This window comes from Pieris napi, chromosome 15 (assembly GCF_905475465.1).
Source record: "Pieris napi chromosome 15, ilPieNapi1.2, whole genome shotgun sequence".
Lineage (NCBI taxonomy): Eukaryota > Metazoa > Arthropoda > Insecta > Lepidoptera > Pieridae > Pieris > Pieris napi.
In genome coordinates, this window is record NC_062248.1 from 12096214 (window position 1) to 12106297 (window position 10084).

A 10084-nucleotide genomic window follows, 5' to 3' on the forward strand; every position below is an offset into this window, starting at 1 on the left:
AGTAATTTTAATGTATAACACAAGCTCCACAGCTTCTTGCTAAGAAGCAAACGCCTCCCCCACTCTTCTCCATGCTCTTTCTTTGCGCGCGATGCGTTGCCATATATTTTCCATCATCTATGTGAATATGTCATCGTCATCTACCACGCTTATGTTACAAGCGTAAAAATGTATTTTTAAGGCAAATCACAAGCCCTTTAGGTAAATTCTCAAAATTTGACCGAAAAGCAATGTTTTCGATTTTATCATTATATTTTGGGATGTAAGGGTCAATTTGTATCATTTTATTGTAATAACAGAAAATATTCCTTCATAGTTGATACGGGTGCGTCAATATCTATAATTAAAAAATATATTACCCGATTCGTTAGGCATATGTTATAACAGCACTACTATAAACGGCATAGGAGAGCAGATCGACTCTTTGGGATAACCCTTGGAACTTGTTACAGAAAGTAATGACACATTTTGCCATAAATTTTACGTCTTTCAAAATTTATCCTTCGAGGGGACTGATAATAACCCAGAAAGGTTTAGACTTCTTATCCACTTAAGGCTGTAATATCGATTAAGCTTCTAATGTGTTAGTTGTTACAAATAATAATTGTCCTTTATTACCGCCTGTATAGGGTAGATAATTATATGGTTTTTCCGAAAGAGATAGAGAAAGATATTTTTTGGCAGGACCTATAGTTTAACCTAAATATAGGATTACGATAAGAACTACATAAGTTTGACATGAATTATAAATAACTTAGATTATTATTGTGATATTGTGTTGGTGTTCATATTGTCATATCACATTATATAATTAATATGACATTTGCATGCCTATTTATACAGGGTGGCCAAAAAGTTGTAGATCAAACGCAAATAGGGGATAGATGAGGTCATCTGCCCTGCGATTCTGTAACTCACTTTTCGAACTCACAGAGCGGTTTTCGCATCGGCGGTCGCTCTCAAATCAGTCGTGAAGCAGTCATTTTATGATTTGGTTATGGTAAGATTGGTTCTTGCGTTAGACATACTAATTGTCAAATCATAACTTTTTGTTTACTTCGGACCCCACTGTGAAAAAAAATTACTCTACCGAAAAGTGACCCTGTATAACAAGTTATGGCGCATTTAATAGGGATTCTGAAAAGGTACACATGCCCACGATTCGCCCTGTATAAAGTAATTAAAAATTAATTGTAGTTTTTTGGTATTTGTCATTAAAAGACATGAATTTTCAATAATTTATTCCTGAAATAGATAACATTGCGTGTATAAAAAGAAAGGCATTATATGAATATGTACATTTACTTCAGAACTGTAAAAGATGATGGGCGTCTCAAAGATATCCTTTATTGTACTGTTAGTAGCATGGAGCGTACAGGGTAAGTTTTTTTTATTCTCATTAATTATCGATCTCATTTATTTATTTAAAAATTAAGTACAGTACCGTTTCTTGTAGGCGATGCTGAAGGTCTCGCCTCTAAGTCTGGAGGGCAAGAGCCCGAGACCCGAGTGGTGGGTGGCAAAGACGCACCCGAAGGCCTTGTGCCACATCAAGTCGCTCTTAAAACAAAAGACGGCTGGACTTTCTGCGGTGGTGCTGTCATCTCCGACAGATGGGTACTGACAGCTGCCCACTGTGTCGAAAGGTATAAAAATTTATGTAACAATACACATTGTGTAAGCTGTGCCCGTCTAAGAGTATAAGATGCTTCCGTTTTTTTGTCTGAGCTTTTAAAATTATATGTTTCTTTGTTGTTTTCAGTCTTAAACCATCAGAATTTACCGTTGTAGTTGGTACATTATCGAGAACGAAAGGTGGCACAACGTATGAAATAAGCAAAGTCATTGCTCACAAAGAACATCACAAGCCAAATAGATTTAAAAACGATATTGCTGTTGTAAGTACGAAAAAGGCCATCGAATTCAACAAAAAGGTTCAGCCCCTGCCATTACCCACAAAGGATATCACGTCTGGATTGTCGTGTATACTAAGCGGCTGGGGTAAACTTGTGAGTAAACAAATTCACGGTGATACATATTTGTAACACAATTGAATTAATAGGTCATTTGAATACTTTTAGGGCTCTAGACAGTCAGTGCCTGACCAATTGCAGTATCTGTATGTAAAAACTTTAACAGGCGTCGAGTGTAATAAGTACTTTAAAGGAATCACAGTCACTGTTGATGCCAGCCAGATGTGCACCCTTAACAAACGTGGAGAAGGATTTTGCCAAGTGAGTACATATTTAAAGAGCACGTCACGATTTTTGTAAATAGGCACGAAGCACTGAGAGCTGAATCATTTTGCCACTAATCTGCTCCAACGACATACGACTACATCACCTAGGGTTGCAGATATAGCTTACTGTTTTTGAGCTTCGTAACAGACAAATTATAATTTTTATGATTTATATAATTCATCCAACAAGAACGACATTTGTATTATTTAACATATAAGGCGCGCGCGCAATGAACAATGTTCTTAATTGGACATTTTCAGGGTGATTCAGGCGGCAGCTTAGTGTGCAACGGCACCTCAGCCGGCATCGTGTCCTTCAACAGTCCCTGTGCAACTAATTTTCCTGATGTGTACGCTAACACGTACAATTACCATTCTTGGATAGAAGAAAATACTAAATCACCCTAAGTATTCAGTTGTTGTTTTCATTTCGGTTAGAAACGTCGCGTATTAAATATTGTGATCGAAAAAGTGCAACGCGCTGACGCAGCGCCGCGATCGCGTTACGATGAATCGTTGACCTAATACATGTTATTGTGTAATGAATTAAGGCGAGGTTTTGTCTTTATAATTTTAATTATTATATAAAATTTATGATGTCATCTCCAAGTGTTATTGAAATTAAAACCCAAACCGAGCAATTACTAGTGGGTGAACTGAAAAAGGAAAGAGCCCGATGCTCAGACCTGGAAAGTATTGTCCATCAACTCAAGGAACGAATAGCTCAGCTAGAACAAAAAATAGATCAGCCCTTAACACAAAGGGATGAGGCAGCCGCTGAATCAATTCAGTATGAGACGGACGAAGAAGAACTGGCTAAAGAAACGGAATGGGTGCGACAAAAAAGCAGAAAGAAAAGGAAACTAAACACCTCCCCTTCCCCCATGAAAGAAGTTACTTGTAATAAAGTAACCAAAGAAAAACCCAAAAAGGAACCCCTTCCACCTCCGATTATTGTCGAAAATGTGATTGAATACCAATCATTTTACGATTCCTTACTTAAAAAAGAATTAAATAAAGACTCTTTCACCGTGAAAATGCTTAGGAATGGATCGGTGAAGATTAACAGCAATAGTGAAGCTACCTACAGAGGTATCACAAAACACCTTAAAGAAGTAGATGCTTCGTGGTTCTCATACGAGAACAAGCAGAGTAGGCCAATAAGAGTAATGGCAAAAAATCTGCATGCCTCTTGCAAGCCTGAAAGGATAGTTGAAGACCTCATTCTCCAAGGATTTAAAATCTTAGACGCAGCCGTCAAATATAGCTGGAAAAACAAGGAACCGCTAAACATGTTCATTCTCTCTTTCCACCATCAGGAAAACATAAAAAATATTTATGAAATAAAATCGATACTTGGCTGCAAAATTGATGTACAGCCATTGAAATCACCAAAATTGATCCCCCAATGCAAGAGGTGTCAGGCTTATGGGCACACACAGAAATACTGCTCCAAGGAGCCGAGGTGTGTAAAATGTACTGCAAAGCATCTCACAGTAGACTGTAACAAGCCACGAGACGCGAAACCGAAGTGCGTTCACTGTGGTGAGTCACACCCAGCTAATTACAGAGGCTGTGTTGTAGCTAAAGAATTGCAAAAAATGAGAAACGTTTTAAAATCCAAATCAAAAACTGAAACGGACAAACCTGTAAAACCAGCAAAATTAGTTTCCAAGACTGTTTCCTTCGCTGAGGTTACTAAAGGTCCCAAGATTCTATCCTCAACACAAAATGAGACTAAATCTAACACAGGCTTAGATGAAAAGATTAACACCATACTTTCATTATTGACAACTTTTGATGAAAGACTTAAAAAACTAGAAAGCAGCACCAAAATAGCAGCTTCTAAACGTCCAAAGCAATGATGTCTTTAAAAATAATGGCATGGAATGCTAATGGGCTTTTAAAACACCAAAGAGAACTTCATATAATTCTTAAACATGAAAACATTGACATCTGCTTGGTATCGGAAACACATTTTACCAGGGAGTCGTACATTCAACTTAAAGGATATAACGCCTACCATGCCCTTCACCCAAGTAATAAATCCAGCGGGGGAAGTACAGTTATAATAAAGGACAGTTTGAAACACCATGAGGTCTTTAAATATGAAAAAGAACATATTCAGGCTGTGGCTGTATGCCTATCAATGAAGCGGTGTCCATTAACAATATCTTCTATCTACTGCCCACCAAGACATGCACTTAAGTACGACCAGTACACAACCCTGCTAAAAAGTCTTGGAAATAGATTTGTTCTGGGAGGCGACTTCAATGCAAAACATACCTACTGGGGATCAAGATTAATAACGACAAAAGGAAAAGAACTATTTAATGCTATGAAAGATTTGAGATGTGATGCAATTTCGACAGGGAAGCCTACATACTGGCCAACAGACAAGAATAAAATACCAGATCTTATAGATTTCTTCATATTTAGAGAAGTATCACCAAATGTTCTCCAAATAGAGGAAGCTTATGATATGAACTCAGATCACTCACCAATTTTACTCACAATTGGCGAAGACCCTGTAAAGCGGAAACTGAATCCATGTCTCGTGAACCCGCATACGGACTGGGACAGCTTCAAAATTTATCTTGAGAATATTATAGACCTAAGAGTACCTTTAAAGACTGAGGAACAATTAGATTTAGAAGTAAATAAATTTACAAAGAACATCCAACAAGCTGCTTGGAGCAATACTCCAAAATTTAAGAAAAAGGTACAAAACAACTACTTTCCAGAAGAGATTATAAATCTGATAAAGACAAAACGAGCTCAAAGAAAAAGGTGGCATTACACAAGATGTCCTGAAGACAAAAAACATCTGAATAACCTCACTAAACAACTGAGGAGAGAGATTAAAATACATAAAGATACTTCAATAAAGAGATTCCTAAACCAATTAACTTCTGATGGTTCCACCAACTACTCCATCTGGAAAGCGATAAGAAATATCAAAAAACCTACAACACATATTCCTCCCTTGAGAGAGTCTGATGGGAATTGGGCTGTAAGTAATATACAAAAAGTTAGAAGGTTTGCTGATCATCTAGAAAATATATTTCAAATCGATGAAGAAGATTCACTTGACTTCGAAGAAATATCGTCAGAACAACTAAACATCCGTCTAGTCACACCTAAAGAAGTTTTAAGTGAAATTAAATGTTTAACTAAAAAAAAGGCGCCAGGCTTTGATTTAATTACTGGTGAGGTACTACAGCATCTCCCCCGTAAAGCTGTAGTTAAAATGACAACCTTAATTAATGCTTCATTTCGACTTCAATATGTTCCCAATATGTGGAAAGTTGCGGAAGTGATAATGATTCCTAAGCCAGGAAAACCACCACACGAAGTAACGTCCTACAGGCCAATCTCATTGTTACCTGTTATAGCAAAACTATTTGAGAAACTCTTTCTCAAACGTCTTAACCCTATTATTGCCAAAAAGCAGCTCATACCGGATTACCAATTTGGTTTCAGAGAAAAACATTCTACCATTGAGCAGGTTCATAGAATTACAAATAATATAGAAAAAGCACTAGAAGAACAAAAAGTCTGCTCCACGGTCTTTCTGGATGTAGCTCAAGCATTTGACAAAGTGTGGCACCGAGGACTTGTTTATAAATTAAAGAAACTACTGCCTCGTCAATTTTCAAATATACTAGAGTCATACTTAACACAAAGAATGTTTAGAGTACGACAAGAAGATGATTATTCAGAACTGAAAGAAATAAAAGCTGGGGTGCCGCAAGGGAGTGTATTAGGTCCGGTCCTGTACCTCTTATACACATGCGATATTCCTGAACTAGAAGATAACGTAATCGCTACCTTTGCCGATGATACTGCTATCATGTCTACGGCAGATACTGAAAAGGAAGCGGTAGTAAAACTACAAAAAGCCATAAATACTGTTGGCTTGTGGACCAAAAAATGGCGGATACGATTAAATCAGTCTAAATCAGTTCACATAAACTTTACCAACAAAACATCAAATTACCAGCCAGTATATATTGATAACGTCAAAGTGCCGTTCCAAAATTCAGCTAAGTACCTAGGTATGACGCTGGACACCAAACTCCGATGGAAGGTCCATGTTAAAAAGAAGCGTGAAGAGCTGGATCTCCGTTACACTAAATTGTACTGGTTGCTCGGAAGGCATTCCGCGTTATCAGTTCAAAATAAATTATTGATTTACAAACAAGTCCTGACACCTGTATGGACTTATGGTTGCCAGCTGTGGGGCTGCACCAGTAATAGTAACATCCAAGTAATCCAACGATTCCAAAACAAAGTGCTCAGGGGAATAGTCAATGCTCCCTGGTATATTCGCAATAACGACCTCCATCGGGACCTTAATATAGAGGACGTCGCCACAATAATAAAAAAGACTGCTGGAGCCCACGAACATAGGCTCCACCATCACGTGAATGTCGAGGCTATTCAACTCCTTGACACCACTGGCCTAGTGAGAAGACTTAAAAGGACAAAACCATTTGAACTAGTGAATTAGTGTTAGTGCACGTCAGTACTAAATACACAGTGAGTGAAAGAAAAAAAAAATAGAACACAAGAACAGAGTGTCTTCCCTTTAATAGAGACTGTAAGTAGTGTTATTGGACACTTTCTTATGAAAAAATCCTTATTAGTAAATTAGGTTAGACTTAAATTACTTATTAGTCTTAAGTTAGGCTAGATTGTAATGTGCCATGATGTCTTAGTAAAGACACATGTATAAAAAAAAAAAAAAAAAAAAAAAAAAAAAACCCTAAGTATTGTCATTTATAAATTGTCATAAATTTCGTCGCACAAATTATTATACGTTTTTTATTTAGTTGCAATGTATTTTGCCATATCCAACACCAAAAACATTTATGGCATGGATAAATAGGCACTCACTCGCACACGATTTAGTTATATATCGACAGCTGAAACACACGACATGCAGTTTTCTTTGTGACTGTTTAAAAACTTGCATTTCGCAGAGCGTTTCTTTTTAAACTTTTGCAAAATTATTTAAATTGTATGCTGCAGAGAGAGCGCAATCAAAATGCGTATTAGGAAATTATTAAGTTGTAGAAACACATGTACGACAATATTCAATAAGACAGTATTTAACGAACATAGCGTAATCCTGGTTCCATTTTCGCCGAAAGTCTGACAACAGTAATTCGTGATTGTCAAGACTATTCATGCGAGTTCCCTCTCCACAAATTTACTTAGTTAATTATTTTTGACACGAATCTGTTCCGACGTATCGTGGTCGTCTGTCAATGCGATGAAGCAAAGTTCTGTAAGTTTTATGTCAATAGAATATTGAAAGAGACACTCTGACCACACTTCGGACGCAGCCGGACGGGCCATCAATTTGTTCTACTGGTTGTCTTACCTATTTGATTCGCGCAATACACCTAGTATTTTTATAATTTTTAATATGATATATCCAATGTGAAAAATCAGAAAGCAATCAGCGCCCGGACGCATTTTTCATGTTTAAATAGTAGTTATGTGTAATAAATATTATGGACACTTCATAAAGAAATCTTCATATCTTCTGCTATAAAACAAACTGTAACAACACGATGATTCATCAAGACAATGTAGTCAAGTTTTTTAATCATTTGTTCAGTGACTACCGATGAAGGGTGTCCCGTGCGGGATTCGACGTTAATGGAAGTCCACGCTAGAACTCAGCATACTCACATATGAATAGAATATGGATGAGCCCCTAATGTTGGGCTCATTCTTCAGCTCAACGCGTTCCGACACGACGCCAACAAATGACTTTATTTGTATTTGTAAACAGATTTATATTTAACAGGTTTTTATTCAATTTTGTAAGTTTCAGTTACAAAAACATGCGATTTTTCAGCTATCAGCCGTCTCTTTAACATATTTATAAGTTATAAGCATACCTTCGGATGATAGTATTTTCAAAGAAAGCACAGTCTGCGGTTTTTCTTCATTATTCTATTTAAAAATATCTACTTTTTGTTTATCCCATACAAAACGCCAATTTCATATGTAAGAACATTATATTGTTTCGAGCTAGGGGATCGGATAGAACACGCCGCAGATTTTTTCAAGTGTTTATTTCTTAATAAATTAACGAGGAATTTGTTAACTGAAAACTGGAAATTACGCACAAAAATTCACTAAATATACACACAAATTACTGTCACTAATTACTTTAATTACACGCACTTCACACAGTACTTTATCACTTGTCTTCACTATATTCGCACTTTGTCACTTCGGTGACATTCATTCAAAACTGAACTAATCGGTCGCGTTTCGGCTCGCTTATTTATCCCTGGGAATAGTCTTGAACGATGTTCGAGAACTCTCTAGGCGGGAGCGCTACTGAGTAGCGATCGCACAATTCTAGAACGTGCGTACTCGCTATCTCTCTCGCAAATTGCTCCGTCCTTATCGTACGGTGTTCTAGAGTGCTCGGTCTAGCTTCGAGAAGGTTCCGATCATCCGTCTCTCTCTCGTATCATTCCGTCCTTGTCCCACACCCAGAAAATTCGTTCTAGACTATTCCTTCATCAAAGGAAAAATCAAGAAACATTGCAGTCGACCCGTCTTCGTAACAATATTCACCATAAACCGACAACTGACAAGCCGTAGTGTTAGTGAATTGCTTATGGGAGATAGACAACTCTAAAATATACATTGTGTTTCAGCACGACACAAAGGATACCTAACATATTATGGATATTGTTATAATTTTAGGAATATCGTAGCTTAACAAAAAGTTTATCAGTTTCAGCTAAAGCGAACCTTTCAGCGAATAGTCAGATTAAAAAAAACAGGATGGATAGATCTTATATTTAAAAAAAGTGCATTACAAACTTTCTTTGTAAATTAATTATTACTGAGGTAAAAGCCCCAAAAGATGATCATGTACAAGTATATGATCACTCCATGTATTTGTATATACTATGTCGCAGTAAAGTAGTTAAATCAGAGAGTTAATTGAATCTCTAGACATTTAGCGGGAGTCGATAATATAGCCACCGGTCTATATGCTTCCGCCGAGTCTTTTCTATCGCTTTTGGGTATAGGAATCACTCTTGTGATTTTCCAGCATTGTGGAAAGTTACCGTTGTCCAGGCATAGATTGAACAAATACGTAAGGGGCTCAGCAAGTTTAGAACGGCAGTCCCTCATAATATATGCTGGTATGCCATCTGGGCCTACCGAGCGCTTCGGCTTTAGACGGACACGGGCATCTCTTACCTGCGCTGATGTCAGTTCAGATACGTGCACGTATGAGCCGCTCCCGGTACCCGCTGCCATCTGCCGCTCCCTACTGTAGACTGAGTAAAAATACTCGGCAAATTCAGCCGCACAATCTGTATCTGATAATACCTCCCCATTTTATAAAATTGAATTTTGATGAGCAGAATTACTATTCCGCGCCCTTATATAATGCCAAAAAGACTTAGGATTGTTAACTAGATTATTCTGTATCCTTTCTTCATAACATTCAAACGAAAGCTTAATATTCAATTTAATGCGTGCCCTACAAGCAGAAAAATCACGGTAGTCGTTCGGAGAATTAGTAGAGATATTTCTGTGTTATTTTGCTTTTAGCTGCAGGTCACATATAATTTCCTTAGTATACCATTCAGGATAGCAATATTTACGATAATTACTATATCTACTAGGCTTAGGCTTTTTAAAACTCCTCTGGAAATATACTAGACCTAATATTTAGTGACACATACATTGAGGAATGAAACTAAACGAAATAAAATCCGTAACTGGGAAAATTTGGACCAGGAAAGCTCAGAACAGAGCAGAGTGGAGAGAAATGGAGGAGGCCTTTGCCAAAGT

The 10084-nt window shown here is 37.3% G+C and overlaps 1 protein-coding gene across 2 annotated transcripts; it reads left to right on the plus strand.

Moving 5' to 3' along the window:
* Positions 1 to 1284: 1284 nt before the first annotated feature.
* LOC125056450 (chymotrypsin-2-like) lies at positions 1285 to 7055 on the plus strand. Of its 2 annotated transcripts, none has more exons than XM_047659546.1 (6): positions 1285 to 1379; positions 1442 to 1646; positions 1763 to 2009; positions 2082 to 2234; positions 2501 to 2647; positions 7012 to 7055. In XM_047659546.1, exons 1-5 carry the CDS (start codon positions 1322 to 1324, stop codon positions 2645 to 2647), a joined length of 810 nt encoding a protein of 269 aa, XP_047515502.1. In that variant the 5' UTR covers positions 1285 to 1321; the 3' UTR covers positions 7012 to 7055. The 2 variants fall into 2 exon arrangements, with proteins under 2 accessions (XP_047515502.1, XP_047515503.1); XM_047659547.1 differs by having other exon boundaries at positions 1457 to 1646.
* The last annotated feature ends 3029 nt before the right edge of the window (positions 7056 to 10084 follow it).

Excerpts from the sequence above, each read along its gene's own strand:
- LOC125056450 (XM_047659546.1), top strand. The coding sequence starts at position 1,322 with ATGATGGGCGTCTCAAAGATATCCTTTATTGTACTGTTAGTAGCATGG. Across the intron at positions 1,380-1,441 it reads AGTAGCATGGAGCGTACAGG|TACCGTTTCTTGTAGGCGAT; the intron begins GTAAGTTTTTTT and ends AATTAAGTACAG. Across the intron at positions 1,647-1,762 it reads GCTGCCCACTGTGTCGAAAG|TCTTAAACCATCAGAATTTA; the intron begins GTATAAAAATTT and ends TGTTGTTTTCAG.